This window comes from Pristiophorus japonicus, chromosome 22 (assembly GCF_044704955.1).
Source record: "Pristiophorus japonicus isolate sPriJap1 chromosome 22, sPriJap1.hap1, whole genome shotgun sequence".
In the NCBI taxonomy this organism is placed as follows: domain Eukaryota; kingdom Metazoa; phylum Chordata; class Chondrichthyes; family Pristiophoridae; genus Pristiophorus; species Pristiophorus japonicus.
Window position 1 is genome coordinate 23501324 of NC_091998.1, and position 20616 is coordinate 23521939.

At 45.3% G+C, this 20616-nt stretch overlaps 1 protein-coding gene across 1 annotated transcript in view; it reads left to right on the forward strand.

The window, feature by feature from the left end:
* The window catches only part of ptpn20 (protein tyrosine phosphatase non-receptor type 20), a 473076-nt gene that overhangs the window by 325097 nt on the left and 127363 nt on the right, over positions 1–20616 (forward strand). Inside the window, exons 32-33 of the mRNA XM_070865389.1 lie at positions 6607–6937; positions 17097–17267. Of these exons, the coding sequence (XP_070721490.1) occupies positions 6607–6937; positions 17097–17267 (502 nt within the window). The remainder of the gene's footprint in view (positions 1–6606; positions 6938–17096; positions 17268–20616) is intronic.

The following is a 20616-nucleotide window of genomic DNA, read 5'->3' on the forward strand; positions in this document are numbered from 1 at the left end:
GGTCAGCCCGGACAGGCCGGAATCACCACAGGTGACAGACACTCACGTCAGTGACCAACAACCAGAGCCCCAACTGCGGCGCTCCACGAGGAAGCGTAGACTACCTGAAAAACTAAACCTATGATCCCAGTAAGACTTTGGGGGGGGGGGGGGGAAGGTGATGTCATGTTTGTAACTACAATGTAACACCACTGTATTACTGTATACACTCAACTTAGATGCACACCTTGACCACAGGGGGGTGAACTTGTGGGAGACACTCCTTACCTGATCACACAGGTATATAAAGGCAGGTCCCTCGCAGGGTCATCACTTCTGGAGTCCTGTAATAAAGAGTTAAGGTCACAGAGTGGCCTTGTCCCTGGAAAATGCCTCTTGTGGTTTCATGCTGTAGAGTAAGGACTTTACAGTGGTGACCCAATCTTCTGCTGAATTCCCATCGATGTGGGACACTCCATAACTATGTAACAGATGACGAAGGTTGAACAGGTTCCCACTGGTTCTGTAGTTTAGTTCCACTCCAGCGGGGAGCTTGTTGACTGTGAGGTGGAGCATGACAGCGAGGAAGATTGAGAAGAAGGTTGGGACGATGACGCAGCCTGTTTGACCCCAGTCCGGACATGGATTGGGTCTAGAATGGATCCGTTGGTAAGGATCACAGCCTGCATGTCGTCGTGGAGCAGGCGGAAGATGGTGACGAACTTTTGGAGGCATCCGAAATGGAGAAGGACGCTGCATTGACCCTGATAAAGTGCAACATCCCCACAGACACCTGGGAGTCCCTGGCCAAATACCGCCCAAAGTGGAGGAAGTCCATCCAGCAGGGCACTGAGCACCTTGAGTCTCATCGCTGAGATCATGCAGAAATCAAGCGCAGGCAGTGGAAAGAGTATGCGGCAAACCAGTAGCACCCACCCTTTCCCACAACGACTATCTGTCCCACCTGTGACAAAGACTCGTATTGGATTGTTCAGCCACGTAAGAACTCATGTTAAGAGTGGAAGCAAGTCCTCCTCGATTCTGAGGGACTGCCTATGATGATGTAACAGAGCAGAAACTGATAACTCTTTGCATATTCCCTTCACAGAGACCCTGTCTGTCTGTTCATGGGGTTCAGGTAACCACTAAAGATCCTATGTCACTCAAACAACATCTGGGAGTTCTCCCAGTGTCATGGTCAATATTCCTTCCTCAAAAACTATCCTCAAACACAGTCTAACTGGTCATTATTCCAATTTCCACTTGTGGGATTTTGCTGTATTCCAATTGGTTTCTGTGTTTGTCGACAAAAGATCAATGTCTGGACTTTAGAGTAGTTCATTGCGTGTGACGTGCTTTGGGATGGTTCCCTGGAGAACCAGAGGCGATCTGATGAACTATTTTTTTTAGGCAGCGAGTTGTTGTGATCTGGAATGCACTGCCTGAAAGAGTGGCGGGGGCAGATTCAATAGTGACTTTCAAAAGGGAATTCGACAAATACTTGAAGGGAATTTACAGGGCTATGGGGAAAGAGCAGGGTAGTGGGACTAATTGGACAGCTCTACCAAAGAGCCGGCACTGGCATGATGGGCTGAATGGCTTCCCTCTGTGCTGTATTATAAGAACATAAGAAATAGTAGCAGGAGTTGGCCAATTGGCCTCTCGAGCCTGCTCCGCCATTCAATAAGATCATGGCTGATCTGATCGTGGCCTCAACTCTACTTCCCTGCCCGCTCCCCATAACCCTTGACTCCCTTATCATTCAAAAATCTGTCTATCTCCACCTTAAATATATTCAATGACCCAGCCTCCACTGCTCTCTGGGGAAGAGAATTCCACAGATTCACGACCCTCTGAGAGAAGAAATTCCTCCTCATCTCCGTTTTAAATGGGCGACCCCTTATTCTTAAACTATGCCCCCTAGTTCTAGATTCCCCACAAGGGGAAACATCCTCTCTGCATCAATCTTGTCAGCCCCCTCAGAATCTTATATGTTTCAATAAGATCACCTCTCATTCTTCTACACTCCACTGAGTATAGGCCCAACCTGCTCAACCTTTCTTCATAAGACAACTCCTTCATCTTACGAATCAACCTCATGAACCTTCTCTGAACTGCCTCCAATGCAAGTTTATCCCTCCTTAAATGAGACCAAAACTGTACGCAGTACTCCAGGTGTGGTCTCGCCAATGTCCTGTATAGTTGTAGCAGGACTTTCCTACTTTATACTCCATCCCCTTGCAATAAGGGCCAACATTCCATTTGTCTTCCTAATTACTGGCTGTACCTACATACTAACCTTTTGTGTTTTATGTACAAGGACCCCCAGATCTCTCTGTAACACCGCATTTTATAATGTCTCTCCATTTAAATAATAATTTGCTTTTTTATTTTTCCTGCCAAAGTGGGTAACCTCACATTTTCCCACATTATACTCCATCTGCCAACTATTTGCCCACTCACTCAGCCTGTCTATATCCTTTTGCAGATTCCTTGTGTCCTCTTCACAACTTGCTTTCCCATCTATTTTTGTATCATTAGCAAATTTGGCTACAGTACACTCGGTCCCATCATCTAAGTCATTAATATAGATTGTAAATAGCTGAGGCCCCAGCACTGATCCCTGTGGAACCCCACTAGTTACAGTCTGCCAACTTGAAAATGACCCATTGATCCCGACTCTCTGTTTACTGTAACTTAGAAACATAGAAACATAGAAAATAGGTGCAGGAGTAGGCCATTCGGCCCTTTGAGCCTGCACCGCCATTCAATGAGTTCATGGCTGAACATGCAACTTCAGTACCCCATTCCTGCTTTCTCGCCATACCCCTTGATCCCCCTAGTAGTAAGGACTACATCTAACTCCTTTTTGAATATATTTAGTGAATTGGCCTCAACAACTTTCTGTGGCAGAGAATTCCACAGGTTCACCACTCTCTGGGTGAAGAAGTTTCTCCTCATCTCGGTCCTAAATGGCTTACCCCTTATCCTTAGACTGTGACAAGTTGTTCGATAACTGCATGTTCTTTCCTCTCACTGTAATAAGTCTGTAATTGGCACGGACACTTGATGGTTGGTAAAGGGCAGGAATCAATAGATAAAAACATTTTTTGTCCGTCGTTTAATTGATTAATATTACGGTAGTAAAGCCATGGGGTGAACATATTTCTCCAAAATATTTAATGGAGAGGTTGCAAACATCGTGGAGCTCTGCCAAAATTGCATAATCTTTTCTCGGTACTTTCGACTGATATTAAAACGCTGAAGATTTTGACAACTACAGTTTCTTGATGGACCTATTGCTTGAGATCCCATATGACATTTGATGTTTCTAATCAGAGTAGTTTCATACTCTTTGCAGTAAGAAAGTATATTACGCTTGTTCCAGAAGGCTGTCAGTCCACTATCCAAGCAATTTATTAACCAAGCCACACTGGGAGATGGATCAGCCTGAGGAAATATCTTATTATCTTCCGTTTCAACTGAACCATGTCTATTAGATTTGGCTTTCTATTATGTATGTTGTCATACCCTGGTAACTGTGCACAACTGTCAAAGAATCCCAATATCTACTGCACCCACTCCCAACCAATTAGGGTTCGTATAACTCTCTCAGACCAGTCTGTACTCAGTGTTGGGTGACATATGAGTCGATATAAAATAGCTTTACACATCCCTATTGTGATTCAGTCTTTAACTGATGTATTATCCAACATAAATACTGTGTTGCCAAATAAACCGTGAAAGATCTGCTTCACCCTCATTATGCCTGATAAGGGAAGAATAAAATAGTTCTGATAAGTTATATGTGTTTTTTATTTACTTCAATAAATAAAAATATTTTAAAAGCTGAAAAACTTCAATGTCCTCTTTAGATGCTTTCCTTATTTTAAATGTCAATTTAATGTGATTTCTATGATGCTGTTGAAATGTTATTATAATACTAACAGAGCTCCTGTGGCATTGCTCACCAGTAAGTCAGAGGATGAGCTATATTTTTAAAGGCAGATATATTGTAGCGTTCAAAGCACAATAGATTGTACTTCTGTTGAAATGCAAAGGCATGTCCTTTCAAGGCTACAAAATCCAATTTTGCTAAGTAAGCATTTGCTTCATACAAATGGCTGCTGTTAAGTAAACACTGGGTGAATCCGTGCAGATGTAATTTAAGAGACTGCAGGTATCATGGCTTTGGTGTTTTGTGTTGCTGGAGAGTGTCTTTCTCTCTTTATGCATTACTTTGAAAAAATGTTGAGTGTGACGGAGATATGCGTTGGATAGGAAATACACGTTAAGTGCTCCATCTTTATAATATTATAGGTATTGGTGTCTTTTTTAATAATCATTTGATTTAGAAATAATCAGGCCAGCCCTGCCTCTCCCTATATTATCTCTTGTATTATCTCTTAGTTCAGGTTTATTGCTCGATACAATAGTGAGCCTGTGAGCTTGAGAAACTAAGTCAAACTGCGGTCAAACAGGGGCATGGTTTTCACTTTGCTTAGCCTGTCTGTCTGCAAAATGTTAGATAACTGATAACCTTAATAGAAAGAAAGTGTTGGATTTATATAGTGCTTTTCACAACCACCAGACATGTCAAAGCACTTTTGGAGTGTAGTCACTGTTGTAATGTAGGAAACGCGGCAGCCAATTTACCCACAGCAAGGTCCCCCAAACAACAATGTGATAATGACCAGATAGTCTGTTTTGTTGATTGAGGGATAAATATTGGCCAGGACACCGGGGTTAACTCCCCTGCTCTTCTTCGAAATAGTGCCATGGGATCTTTAACGTTCACCTGAGAGAGCAGACGGGGCTTCGGTTTAACGTCTCATCCGAAAGACGGCACCTCCGACAGTGCAGCGCTCCCTCAGCACTGCACTGGAGTGTCAGCCTAGATTTATGTGCTCAAGTCCCTGGAGTGGAACTTGAACCCACAACCTTCTGACTCAGAGGTGAGTGTGTTACCCACTGAGCCACGGCTGACACGGCATATATTACAACAGGGGCATGTCCTGATATTTAGCGTGTTTAAGACAAAGTTCTACATTAGTCTTGCCAATGTTGCATTGACAGGGCTCCGCCATGGAGCCATGTATCAGTACAATTCACAACAGCAGATCTACTGGGTTGGCCTCTCGCAGCATCGGAGACACAGGGAGCGATGGCCGATTAACGCTTGCAGGCCAATTCTATTTCAGTCCCCACTGAATAGTTGGTCAAATATGCACTTCAGTTGTTAAACTTTTTGTTGAGGTATTTTATGTATACTTTGCTTCAGTAACTGCTCCCTGCTGCATACTTTATCCCAACACTATCCCCTCCCCTCAATCGTTCGGCTGGATTGGGAATTGTCTGAGGGGATCCACAGACAAATGATGCAAAGAAGATAAGAAATAGGAGCAGGAGTATGCCATTCAGCCCTCGAGCCTGCTCCACCATTCAATAAGATCATGGCTGATCTGATCTTGGCTTCAACTCCACTTTCCTGCCCGCTCCCCATAACCCTTGACTACCGTATTGTTCAAAAATCTGTCTATCTCCGCCTTAAATATATTCGATGACCCAGCAGGACTTTTCTGCTTTTATACTCCATCCCCCTTGCAATGAAGGTCAACATTCCATTTGCCTTCCTGATTACTTACTGTACCTGCCTGCTAACTTTTTATGTTTCATGCACAAGGACCCCCAGATCCCTGTGTATCGCAGCATTTTTTAATCTCTCCCCATTTAAATAATAATTTGCTTTTTGATTTTTTCCTACCACAGTGGATAACCTCACATTTTCCCACATTATACTCCATCTGCCAAATTTTCTGCCATGCAATGCAAGGCAGGAAAAGTTGTCTGATTTCCCTCATGGTGGGACAACTCGAATCTGAGGCAGTATTTTGGTGCTGACAGAACATAGCTGGGAGCTATCTGACAGAGAAACGTTTTCTGTTAGTTATCATCATAGGCAGTCCCTTGGAGTCGAGGATGACTTTTCATAATGTATGTAGTCATCCACAGGGAGCAGGTGTACAGGCAAACGATACACAAATACCTCACACCAACTGTACTACAGTACATATTTTAGCAAATACTTACTGGCGACTGAAAAAAAATGTTAATCCACAATCAGGCAGCACCCGATAGAGTTTGTCAGCACTACAATACTGCCTGGGGGTTTTGTACTGGTTAATATTAATTGTCAGTCTCACAGGCAATGAAAATGTCATTGTTGATATCATAGAAGAATGTCTTGCTCGGGTTGGGGCTGAAACACTTTGTCAGAACAATGATCTAGTCTGCGTCCTGTCTGACATGTGAATGACTGATGCTATCAAGTAGTTGATGGCTGTGTCCAGAAGGATTTTAATTCCTGAGTGTTTTTCTAACTATCCTCCACTTTACTGAGCAAAAGTGCATAAAGAAATCCAATTTTAAAAAATGAGTTCTGTTGAACATTGTGGACTTGACTTGCAATTACAGCAAACCATGATTTTAAATGCAGCCCCACACTCAGTAAATTCCAATCTCAATGAAAAGCTGCTCTTCCTAGATACAATCAATTTTATCGTGTTCTCACTGTGTTGGTGAGTTGAACAATCTGTTACTTTAATAACATATTAATCTGATTCTCAGCCTTCTGTGCGGTGTGACTGATAAAAGTGACTTGAGGTCGTCAGTCTACTTCTACAAGCCTGAAGTATCGTCGCCTACACCAGTGGATGAAGACTACCTGATCATAAGCTCTACCTCGGTTTCGTCATTGTGCGAAAGTCCGGACATTCACTCATTGAACGTCCCCGCTCCGCAACCTCACTTCTTGGTGCCTCCCCTCGAGCCGTCAGCTCCGTCAGAGAAAGACACTGGTGATAAAACCGAGTGGGAAGATCTCGAGGAGATCGGTCCTGACTTGGAAGCACAATCGGAAGCAACGAATGAAGACGATGAGGAAGATGATCCGCATTTAGTAAGTGTGGCATGAGTGGTTCTGTAAAACAATAGAGGTTTTACATGGTTCACCACATACTAGCTCACTTGCTGCTCGCGTACTAGTGTTTATGTGAATGTCTATGCATCGGGAATGAATGGACTAAATGTGTACTTGTGCATTTTCATTGCTACCTTGATTGACGATGCACTGAACACTTTTGCCAGCCGTGGTACAAATGTTCTCTTCAGTACTCTCGATAGAAGGGCTGCACTCCCAAAATGGTATCACTTGATGCTTATTCTTCTTGAGGATGCTTTTTATGTCAGTATTACTGGAATTATGCCTTGAGTGTTCGATAGAAAATGGTTGCATGCGACAATAGAATTTCAGAGAGATTCCGGTTTATAAAAAAAAAATAAAGCAAATAGCACTAAAGACAATTCAAACCTTGACCTAATTGGATTAGGTAACTAGAATCTTTTTAAACATTCCATTAAATTTGACGGTAAATATTTATGTAATGCTATTACCATTGAATGATATGACTTGGGTTTATAGCCAGTGTGTGTGTGCAGCTCTTGAAAAATGACATTAATATTGCCTCAGGTACCATTCATTTCACTCCCCCTATAGTGCCACATTAAAAGAATTCTGTGCTGCCAATAATGGGCATAAAATGCCACAAGGTCTTCACACTGTGAGGTGGTGTCACCAGCAGCTAGCAAGCCACTAATGCTCACACTAAAGTAAATAAATCAGCAGCTATCTGCATTTGTGCAGAAAAGCATTACTGTAACCCTGAGTAACCAGCGCAGTGTGAGAAGGGAAGTATGCCAGTATGGGACTACGGTTCCACTGCACAGCACCCTTGACAGCTGATTGAAACAGCAGATAAAACAGTCGCAGGCAAAGTACTGCGGATACTGGAAAGCTGAAATAGAAACAGAAAATGCCGGAGGTACCCAGCGGGTCAGGCAGCATCCGTGGAGAGAGAAACAGAGCTAATGGTTCAGGTCGGTGACCTCCAGTCCGTAAGCGTGACCCCAAGCTTCTGGTCGCCTGTCACTTTAATTCTCCACTCCACTCCCACTCTGACCTCTCTGTCCTCGGCCTCCTACACTGCTCCAATGAAGCTCAACCCAAGCTCGAGGAACAGCACTCCATCTTTTGTTTAGACACTTTACAGCCTTCTGGACCCAACATTGAGTTTAACAATTTCAGACCGTAACCTCTGCCCATATTTGGCTCCTTTCCTCCTTTTTTTTTAAATCCCCCTCCAATCTTACCTACTTTTTCTCTCTCTCTCTCTGTCTCCCATGGCAGATGGTAATTATCCTGCCATTCACACCCTATCTAGACTAATCTTTTTCTAACTTGTGCCATTACCATCTCAAGTTGGCCCGTCATCCCTTTTGTCTCTCAAATCTCTCCTGTCTTCCACCCTATCACCGACCTTCCCTTTTGTTCTCCCCTCCCCCTTTCAGTGCTCCTTAAGAATCTGTTACTTTTCGAACTTTTCCAGTTCTGACGAAGGGTCGTCAACCCGAAACGTTAACTCTATTTCTCTCCACAGATGCTGCCTGACCCGCTGAGATTTCCAGCACTCTCTACTTTTTATTTCAGATTCCAGCGTCTGCAGTATTTTGCTTTTGTTTGAAAATAGTCTGTTTGTGCAACACGCTGTGTGGAAAAGAATCACTGCGCACTGTGGATGTTTGTGATATTTAAGCCGGGGCGAGAGATCTTCAGCTGTCCCTCAGCACAATCTGCCGTCAGCCGCACAATGCTGTACGGAGCAGTAAAGCATTTCTCTAACTTTGTGCCAGCATTCTTTCCGTTAAAACTTAAAAGCGGGAAGTGGCTCCTGAATGCCCAAACCAACTCACACATCTCGCGTCCAGTCATTATAACATTTCATTAAAGATTTGCCTTCTCTCACTGGTACGGTTATTTCAAGCCACCAGACCGCTCCATAGTAAGCAATTGAAAACAATATGTAGGTTTTGATATCACATTCTGGAGACTGGCAGAGCTGAGGTAACACTGTGGTATTTGATAGCTTGGAATTAGCTGCTGCTAAGGAACGCTTGGCTTGCACACAGCTACTCCAAGGCCAACAGATGGACAGATACCCCTCTAATCCCCCTCTGCTTTGCTGAAGGGGCTTAATAATCAGCGACAGGAAGGTGCTCCCATATAGGTCAAGGGCAGGCTGCTGCAGTCCGAAGCTTGTGCAATGTGTTTGTGAAAACTTCCTCTATTCTTGCGTCCAATTTTTTTTTTTTTAATTGTGATAAATTGCGCAGATTTTCCAGATTTAAAATGACTGACTCTGTGAAGTTTATCACAATGGAACAAACGTGAGCAAGGCGGAGACATTCATCATTATCTGCGAAAATAAGGTGGTTTCGTTCATAATTTATTTTGTTCTGATTGAAACGGAATTAAATTTATATTAAATTGAATTCATGATTGCTCTGTTTCCATTATGACTGAATTTGGTTTTGTCTTACATCTCAGTTACACCTATATTTCCCCACAGTAATACTAATAGCTTTATAATTATTATATTTCATATTTGACTTTTTGCCTGTTATTTTTCAAATGAATACCAACGAGTTCATTATGTAGCAGGTAACGGCTCTGGAAGGTGTTCCAAACTCACGATGCCACAGCTTTAATATTTGAACCATTTTATGAGGTGCCTGATTTTAAAAATATATCTAATGCCTTACGTAATTTTTTTTTTAATTGTCTTTCCTGATGGTACTGGCTGACACCAGAGTTTTGATTCCATAGCTGTTGGCAGTCCTGCTTGCTGTAACTTGTATTATTTGTGAGCTGGACAGTGAGCTAGCTATTCGACCAGGTGGAACCTCACAGCAGAGAATAATCCAGTACATAGCCGATTATACACTGACACACACATTCTACAACAACAAAAACAATAGGAAGGACCTATTTCCCTTAGCAGAGGAGTCAACAACCAGGGGACATAGATTTAAAGTCATTGGTAGGATGTTTAGAAGCGATTTAAGGGGAAATTTCTTCACCCAGAGTGGGGTGGGGGTCTGGAACTCACTGCTTGAAAGGGTGGTAGAGGCAGAAACCCTCACCACATTTAAAAAGTACTTGGATGTGCTCTTGAAGTGCCGTAATATACAGGGCTGCGGACCAAGAGCTGAAAAGTGGGAATAGGCTGGATATCCTCTTGTTGGCCGGCACGGGCATGATGGGCTGAAATGGCCTCTTTCCATGCTGTAAATTTCCATGATTCTATGAACTTCTATTTATATAGCACCTTTAATGTAGTGAAACAAGTTCTAGAAGATAATGATCAGCAACAGGAACCCTGGTGGAATGTTTGTCCCTTCCCTCTTCCTGTGGTGCGGAACCAATATTGTAGCACCTCAAGTGACACTCCGGCTGAAATCAGCTGACCAGGCAGAGGTCAAGCATCAAGGGTGGGACTTTCCTTGGTCTGCATTGGCTCTGTGGCACCACAGGCAATCCCAGTTCCACGTTGAATCCTTACAGCAACATTTATCTTCATCTCTTACCATCTCTCTGGGCCTTGCATTGAATCTTTAGTTGGGACGGTGCCCATGTGACCAGCTCTGATTTCACTGCCAATGCTGCTCCGTTAGCTGTTACGAGGAGGTGCAAAATACCATCCGACTTCCTTGGTCTCTGCCGTGGCCTCCCCTTGATGCTCCTCGGCCATGATGGCTGGACTGAGATACGTAAGTCGAGGATGGTGATGAGCCAGGAACATCACGTGCCTGGCGTTCCATAGCTTGGTACAAAAGGCGGGAGCTGGAGTAGGTTTGGGTATGAAACTCCCCTAGCTGGAGTAGGCTTATAGCCCGCTTATCCTACCCAACCACTGTCAGAGTGGCAGGCCAGCGGGTGCTTATAGAAAGAAGAGAAGAAAACAGCTGCAAATGCTGAATGTCAGAAACAGACAGACAGCAGGTCAGTCCAGTCAATAGGAATGATTATCAGGCAATTTATACATAGGGCTGAGGCTGTGCCTTGCTGGTTTACTGCCCCAGTGCCAATGATGAAAATGACCCTCACTTGCCTCTTTGCTTTACAGATGTTGACCAATCTGCTATATATATTTGCAGCTGTTTCACTTTTATTTTCTCACCTATATACTGCCTGCTCACGTCACTCTACGATTGTGGTAATTATGATATTCAGAGGTTGCTTCAGGCACTGTTGGGTGTGTTCCTGCACCATTGTACATATAGTCAAGCTGATATGGAAGAGTTTAGGGTTTGTCTTTGCGTTGGCTGCATTTACACCACACCCAACAGTAACAACAACAACTTGCATCTGTATAGCACCTTTAACGTAGTAAAACATCTCAAGGCACTTCAGAGATGCGATGATCAAACAAAGTTTGATACCCGAGCCACATAAGGAGGTATTAGAACATAAGAGCATAAGAAATAGGAACAGGAGTAGGCCATACGGCCCCTTGAGCCTGCTCCGCCATTTAATAAGATCATGGCTGATCTGATCATGGACTCAGCTCCACTTCCCTGCCCACTCCCCATAACCCCTTATTCCCTTATCGTTTAAGAAACTGTCTATTTCTGTCTTAAATTTATTCAATGTCCCAGCTTCCACAGCTCTCTGAGGCAGCAAATTCCACAGATTTACAACCCTCAGAGAGAAGAAATTTCTCCTCATCTCAGTTTTAAATGGGCGGCCCATTATTCTAAGATCATGCTCTCTAGTTCTAGTCTCCCCCATCAGTGGAAACATCATCTCTGCATCCACCCTGTCAAGCCCCCTCATAATCCTATACGTTTCGATAAGGTCACCTCTCATTCTTCTGAATTCCATTGAGTAGAGGCCCAACCTACTCAACCTTTCCTCATAAGTCAACCCCCTCATCCCCAGAATCAACCTAGTGAACCTTCTCTGAACTGCCTCCAAAGCAAGTATATCCTTTCATTAATATAGAATCCAAAACTGCACGCAGTATTCCAGGTGTGGGCTTACCAATACCTTATATAGCTGTAACAAGACTTCCCTGCTTTTTTGGATAGGTGAAAGAGGTAGGTTTTAAGAAGCTTCTTAACGGAGGAGAGGTAGAGAGATAGAGAGATTTAAGGAGGGAATTCCAGTGCTTAGGTTTCCACAGCTGACGGCACAGGTGTCAATGATGGAGCAATGATAATTGGGGATGCATAAGAGGCTATACAGAGCAATATGACTGTAGGAGCAGCTCTTCCAGCTGGTCCCAGGAGTTTGAATTGAAAAAGCTTCCATAGATATGTGAAAAGAAAAAGATTAGTGAAAACAAATGTAGGTCCCTTGCAGTCAGATTCAGATGAATTTATAATGGGGAACAAAGAAATGGCGGACCAGTTAAACAAGTACTTTGGTTCTATCTTCACGAAGGAAGACACAAATAACCTTCTGGAAATACTAGGGGACCGAGTGTCTAGTGAGAAGGAGGAACTGAAGGAAATCCTTATTAAGCGGGAAATTGTGTTAGGGAAATTGATGGGATTGAAGGCCGATAAATCCCCGGGGCCTGATAGTCTGCATCCCAGAGTACTTAAGGAAGGAGCCCTAGAAATAGTGGATGCATTGGTGATCATTTTCCAACAGTCTATCAACTCTGGATCAGTTCCTATGGACTGGAGGGAGTTAATGTAACACCACTTTTTAAGAAAGGAGGGAGAGAAAAAAATGGGTAATTATAGACCGGTTAGCCTGATATCAGTAGTGGGGAAAATGTTGGAATCAATTATTAAAGATGAAATAGCAGCACATTTGGAAAGCAGTGATGGGATCGGCCCAAGTCAGCATGGATTTATCAAAGGGAAATCCTGCTTGACAAATCTTCTAGAATGTTTTGAGGATGTAACTGGTAGAGTGGACAAGGGAGAACCAGTGGATGTGGTGTATTTGGACTTTCAAAAGGCTTTTGACAAGGTCCCACACAAGAGATTAGTGTGCAAAATTAAAGCACATGGTATTGTGGATAATGTACTGATGTGGACAGAGAATTGGTTGGCAGGCAGGAAGCAGAGAGTCGGGATAAATGGGTCCTTTTCAGAATGGCAGGCAGTGACTAATTGGGTACCACAGGGCTCAGTGCTGGGACCCCAGCTATTTATAATATACATTAATGATTTGGATGAGGGAATTGAGTGTAGATGACACTAAGCTGAGTGGCAGTGTGAGCTGTGAGGAGGATGCTAAAAGGCTGCAAAGTGACTTGGATAGGTTAGGTGAGTGGGCAAACACATGGCAGATGCAGTATAATGTGGATAAATGTGAGTATATCCACTTTGGTGGCAAAAACACGAAGACAGAATATTATCTGAATGGCGGCAGATTATGAAAACGGGAGGTGCAACGAGACTTGGGTGTCATGGTACATCAGTCATTGAAAGTTGGCATGCAGGTACAGAAGGCAAATGGTATATTGGCCTTCATAGCTAGGGGATTTGAGTACAGGAGCAGGGAGGTCTTACTGCAGTTGTACAGGGCCTTAGTCAGGGCTCACCTGGAATATTGTGTTCAGTTTCAGTCTCCTAATCTGAGGAAGGACGTTCTTGCTATTGAGGGAGTGCAGCGAAGATTCACCAGACTGATTCCCGGGATAGCAGGACTGACATACGAGAAGAGACTGGATCGACTGGGCCTGTATTGACTGGAGTTTAGAAGAATGAGAGGGGATCTCATAGAAACATATAAAATACTGACGAGACTGGACAGGTTAGATGCAGGAAGAATGTTCCGATGCTGGGGAAGTCCAGAACCAGGGGACATAGTCGAAGGATAAGGGGTAAGCCATTTAGGTCTGAGGTGACTTTAATATGCACATAGATTGGGCTAGCCAAACTGGAAGCAATACGGTGGAGGAGGATTTCCTGGAATGCATAAGGGATGGTTTTCTAGACCAATATGTCGAGGAACCAACTAGGGGGGAGGCCATCTTAGACTGGGTGTTGTGTAATGAGAGAGGATTAATTAGCAATCTCATTGTGCGAGGCCCCTTGGGGAAGAGTGACCATAATATGGTGGAATTCTGCATTAGGATGGAGAATGAAACAGTTAATTCAGAGACCATGGTCCAGAACTTAAAGAAGGGTAACTTTGAAGGTATGAGGCATGAATTGGCTAAGATAGATTGGCTAATGATACTTAAGGGGTTGACTGTGGATGGGCAATGGCAGACATTTAGAGACCGCATGGATGAATTACAACAATTGTACATTCCTGTCTGGCGTAAAAATAAAAAAGGGAAGGTGGCTCAACCGTGGCTATCAAGGGAAATCAGCGATAGTATTAAAGCCAAGGAAATGGCATACAAATTGGCCAGAAATAGCAGCGAACCTGGGGACTGGGAGAAATTTAGAACTCAGCAGAGGAGTACAAAGGGTTTGATTAGGGCAGGGAAAATGGAGTACGAGAAGAAGCTTGCAGGGAACATTAAGGCGGATTGCAAAAGTTTCTATAGGTATGTAAAGAGAAAAAGGTTAGTAAAGACAAACGTAGGTCCCCTGCAGTCAGAATCAGGGGAAGTCATAACGGGGAACAAAGAAATGGCAGACCAATTGAACAAGTACTTTGGTTCAGTATTCACTAAGGAAGACACAAACAACCTTCCGGATATAAAAGTGGTCAGAGGGTCTATTAAGGAGGAGGAACTGAGGGAAATCTTTATTAGTCGGGAAATTGTGTTGGGGAAATTGATGGGATTGAAGGCCGATAAATCCCCAGGGCCTGATGGACTGCATCCCAGAGTACTTAAGGAGGTGGCCTTGGAAATAGCGGATGCATTGACAGTCATTTTCCAACATTCCATTGACTCTGGATCAGTTCCTATCGAGTGGAGGGTAGCCAATGTAACCCCACTTTTTAAAAAAGGAGGGAGAGAGAAAGCAGGGAATTATAGACCGGTCAGCCTGACCTCAGTAGTGGGTAAAATGATGGAATCAATTATTAAGGATGTCATAGCAGCGCATTTAGAAAATGGTGACATGATAGGTCCAAGTCAGCATGGATTTGTGAAAGGGAGATCATGCTTGACAAATCTTCTGGAATTTTTTGAGGATGTTTCCAATAAAGTGGACAAAGGAGTACCAGTTGATGTGGTATATTTGGACTTTCAGAAGGCTTTCGACAAGGTCCCACACAGGAGATTAATGTGCAAAGTTAAAGCACATGGGATTGGGGGTAGTGTGCTGACGTGGATTGAGAACTGGTTGTCAGACAGGAAGCAAAGAGTAGGAGTAAATGGGTACTTTTCGGAATGGCAGGCAGTGACTAGTGGGGTACCGCAGGGTTCTGTGCTGGGGCCCCAGCTGTTTACATTGTACATTAATGATTTAGACGAGGGGATTAAATGTAGTATCTCCAAATTTGCGGATGACACTAAGTTGGGTGGCAGTGTGAGCTGCGAGGAGGATGCTATGAGGCTACAGAGTGACTTGGATAGGTTAGGTGAGTGGGCAAATGCGTGGCAGATGAAGTATAATGTGGATAAATGTGAGGTTATCCACTTTGGTGGTAAAAACAGAGAGACAGACTATTATCTGAATGGTGACAGATTAGGAAAAGGGAAGGTGCAACGAGACCTGGGTGTCATGGTACATCAGTCATTGAAGGTTGGCATGCAGGTACAGCAGGCGGTTAAGAAAGCAAATGGCATGTTGGCCTTCATAGCGAGGGGATTTGAGTACAGGGGGAGGGAGGTGTTGCTACAGTTGTACAGGGCCTTGGTGAGGCCACACCTGGAGTATTGTGTACAGTTTTGGTCTCCTAACTTGAGGAAGGACATTCTTGCTATTGAGGGAGTGCAGCGAAGGTTCACCAGACTGATTCCCAGGATGGCGGGACTGACATATCAAGAAAGACTGGATCAACTGGGCTTGTATTCACTGGAGTTCAGAAGAGTGAGAGGGGACCTCATAGAAACGTTTAAAATTCTGACGGGTTTGGACAGGTTGGATGCAGGAAGAATGTTCCCAATGTTGGGGAAGTCCAGAACCAGGGGTCACAGTCTAAGGATAAGGGGTAAGCCATTTAGGACCGAGATAAGGAGAAACTTCTTCACCCAGAGAGTGGTGAACCTGTGGAATTCTCTACCACAGAAAGTAGTTGAGGCCAATTCACTAAATATATTCAAAAGGGAGTTAGATGAAGTCCTTACTACTCGGGGGATCAAGGGGTATGGCGTGAAAGCAGGAAGTGGGTACTGAAGTTTCATGTTCAGCCATGAACTCATTGAATGGCGGTGCAGGCTAGAAGGGCTGAATGGCCTGCTCCTGCACCTATTTTCTATGTTTCTATGTTTCTATGTTTCTATGTTTCTATGAGGAGAAACTTCTTCACTCAGAGAGTTGTTAACCTGTGGAATTCCCCACCGCAGAGAGTTGTTGATGCCAGTTCATTGGATATTGTTGTGTATCTGTAAAGCATGCACTCCCATGTTCTGCCACCAGGGAGCTCATCCCCAGAAGTCCCAAGGGATCCCAGCATCCCTTGGGAGCACTGTATATAAGCCGGCCCCTAAGGCCTGTTCCTCACTCTGGAGTGTCTTAATAAAGACTGAAGTCACTGTTACTTTAATCTCCCAGTGTGCAGTCTCATTTGTGTGAGGAACACAATAGATATATTCAAGGGAGATTTAGATAAGGCCCTTATGGCTAAAGGGATCAAGGGGTATGGAGAGAAAGCAGGAAAGGGGTGACTGAGGTGAATGATCAGCCATGATCTTATTGAATGGTGGTACCGGCTTGAAGGGCCGAATGGCCTACTCCTGCACCTGTTTTCTATGTGTCTATGTTTCTATGAAAGAATGAAGAAAGAAAGACTTGCATTTCTGTAGTGCCCTTCATTGCCTCAGGATGTCCCAAAGCACTTTACAGCCAATGAAGTACTTTGTTGAAGTCAGTCACTGTTGCAATGTAGGAAATTGCTGCCCACTTATCTTTCAGCCTCAGTTCAATGTGTGGGGTAGGCGTTACACAAGTTCGAACAAATTCAAAGCTTGCAGTGGAAGGCAAAGGAAATGTTGCATCACCTCCGCACAAGGTTCTTTTCAAAGACAGGTCAATTGTGTGGGAAATCCAGTTGAGCTGCCCCTTAGACATGGCAGTGTGAGTGGATAGAGAGAGCAAATGCATTGTTATTATCATCTCCTGATTTTTTTCCTTAGCTTATTTTACGCGAGTATGAGATGTACGTGACCTTGAAGAAAAATAAGAAAGGAAGCCTGGGTTTCACCATGGTGCGCAGTAAACTGGACAACTGCTACTACATCCGCGACGTGCTGGAAAATCCCGCCAAGTCTGATGGGAGACTAAGAGCTGGAGACAGGCTTATAACGGTAAAGAATTGATCAAAAAAAAGCTGTCTTAAATATCCAGTTATTCTGTGTGTCAGCATTTCACATTGACCATAGTATTTTGGATGCCGTGTCGGTATATCAGGATTGGCCTTCAAACATCGAAGTGAGTCGGGCTACTCGCTCCTCAAGTCCCACTTTCCCAGGGTCTGGTGATCAAAAAGAAACAAAGAAAGACTTGGATTTAAATAGTGCCTTTCACGACCACCGCACATCTCAAAGTGCTTTACAGCTAATGAACACGGCAGCCAATTTGTGCACAGCAAGCTCCCATAAACAGCAATGTGATAATGACCAGATAATCTGTTTTTTGAGGGATAAATATTGGCCAGGACACCGGGAGAACTCTGCTGCTCTTCTTCAAAATAGTGCCATCTTTTACATCTTTCTGAGAGGGCAGACAGTGCCTTAGTTTAACATCTCATCCGAAAGACGGCACCTTCAACAGTGCAGCACTCCCTCAGCACTGCCCTGGAGTGTCAGCCTAGATTTTTTGTGCTCATGTCCCTGGAGTGGGACTTGAACCCACAATCTTTTGACTCAGAGGCAAGAGGGCTACCCACTGAGCCACAGCTGACACGAATGAGCTGGAGCATGTCCCTGGGTCATTTCTGCACACCTCCCAATGCGAATAGCTGGGATTGAGGCTTCCATGTACTGGCAGGACTCCCGTGAGAATGAGAATTCCTGTCTACTATACACAGAGGCCGTAATCCCACCCATTGGTACTAGGAGTGGTTTAAATAGGAGGCAGATAGCTATTGCAGGACATTAATCAGGTATGTGGGTGGTGGAATGGAAGGCAGTGAAAGGGAGGGGTAGCTGGCATTGAAACGGGGAATACTTGATGGTGAAATAGGCGAGAATGTGTTGGTGAGAAAGGGAAATGAACAGCAATGATATGGGGTAGTGAATGGCAATAGAAGGAAAAGCAAATGGAGGGTAACTAAGGGGCGAGGAGATGGAGAAGATGCTGGAGGAGGTGCACTGGCTGAACAAGAGAGAGATTCCTCGCATTAGCTGAGATTGAGTGGTGAGAGAGAGCGTAATGGGAACAGGAAGGGAGGGACAGAGAGCGACAGCATTAACTCGGGGTGGAGGATACAGCTCAGAATAGTTAAGTAGAAGAGTGGAAGAAGAGAACCTGCTTCAATGGGTTGGAGCGAGCCAGTAGGAACTGGCAGGGTGGGAAAAGAAGCTTTTCACTCTCAAAGCGTGGGCAGTTCAGTTTGTTACAATGTGAGAGTGATAGGATGGGGTACAGTGCATTTGTGATAGAATGGGGTACAATGTGTGTGTGATAGGATGAGGTACAGTGTGTGTGAGGGGGTGGGGGGGTTGGATGGAGTACAGTGTGTGTGAGGGGGTCGGGGGGTTGGATGGGGTACAGTGTGTGTGAGGGGGTGGAGTTGGATGGGGTACAGTGTGTGTGAGGGGATGGGGAGTTGAATGAGGTACAGTGTGTGTGAGAGGGTGGGGGGGGGGGTTGGATGGGGTACAGTGTGTGTGAGGGTGGGGAGTTGGATGGGATACAGTGTGTGTGAGAGGGTGGGGATTTGAATGGGGTACAGTGTGTGTGTGAGAGGGTGGGGATTGGATGAGATGCAGTGTGTGTGAGAGGGTGGGGAGTTGGATGGGGTACAGTTTGTGTGAGGGGGTGGGGAGTTGCATGGGGTACCGTGTGTGTGTGACAGGGTGGGGAGTTGGATGGGGTACAGTGTGTGTGAGGGTGGGGAGTTGGATGGGGTACAGTGTGTGAGGGGGTGGGAGTTGAATGTGGTACAGTGTGTGTGAGGGGGTGGGGAGTTGGATGGGGTACAGTGTGTGCGAGAGGGTGGGGAGTTGGATGGGGTACAGTGTGTGTGAGGGGATGGGGAGTTGAATGAGGTACAGTGTGTGTGAGAGGGTGGGGGGGGGAGGTTGGATGGGGTACAGTGTGTGTGAGGGTGGGGAGTTGGATGGGATACAGTGTGTGTGAGAGGGTGGGGATTTGAATGGGGTACAGTGTGTGTGTGAGAGGGTGGGGATTGGATGGGATGCAGTGTGTGTGAGAGGGTGGGGAGTTGGATGGGGTACAGTTTGTGTGAGGGGGTGGGGAGTTGCATGGGGTACCGTGTGTGTGTGACAGGGTGGGGAGTTGGATGGGGTACAGTGTGTGTGAGGGTGGGGAGTTGGATGGGGTACAGTGTGTGAGGGGGTGGGGGTTGGATGGGGTACAGTGTGTGTGAGAGAGTGGGGAGTTGGATGGGGTACAGTGTGTGTGAGAGGGTGGGGAGTTGGATGGGGTACAGTGTGTGAGAGGGTGGGGAGTTGAATGTGGTACAGTGTGTGTGAGAGGGTGGGGAGTTGGATGGGGTACAGTGTGTGCGAGAGGGTGGGGAGTTGGATGGGGTACAGTGTGTGTGAGAGGGTGGGGAGTTGGATGGGGTACAATGTGTGTGTGAGTGGGTGGGGGGTTGGATGGGGTGGAGGGTGGCTGTGTGACCCTGGACAACATGGACCACTTTCCATACCTTGGGAGCCTATTATCAACAAGGGCAGACAGCGACAACGAGGTTCAATACTGCCTCCAGTGCGCCAGTGCAGTCTTTGACCGCCTGAGGAAGAGAGTGTTTGAAGATCAGGCCCTCAAATCTGTCACCAAGGTTATGGTCTACAGGCCCGTAGTGATACCCGCCCTCCTGTATGGCTCAGAGACGTGGACCATATACAGTAAACACTTCAAATCGCTGGAGAAATACCACCAACGATGTCTCCGCAAGATCCTGCAAATCCGCTGGGAGGACAGATGCACCAACATCAGTATTCCCGATCAGGCCAACATCCCTAGAATCGAAGCACTGACCACACTCCACCAGCTCCGTTGGGCGGGCCACATTGTTCACATGCCCGACACAAGACTCCCAAAGCAAGTGTTCTACTCGGAACTCCTATACAGCAAGCGAGCCCCAGGTGGGCAGAGGAAACGTTTCAAGCACACCCTCAAAGCCTCCTTGATAAAGTGCAACATCCCCACCGACACCTGGGAGTCCCTGGCTCAAGAATGCCTTAAGTGGAGGAAGAGAATCCGGGAGGACGCTGAGCACCTTGAGTCTCGTCGCCAAGACCATACAGAAACCAAGCGCAGGCAGCGGAAGGAGCATGCGGCAAACCAGACTCCCCACCCACCCTTTCCTTCAACCACTGTCTGCCCCACCTGTGACAGAGATTGTAATTCCCGTATTGGACTGTTCAGTCACCTGAGAACTCACTTTTAGAGTGGAAGCAAGGCTTCCTCGATTCAAGGGACTGCCTATGCTGATGATGATGGGGAGTTAGATGGGGTACAGTG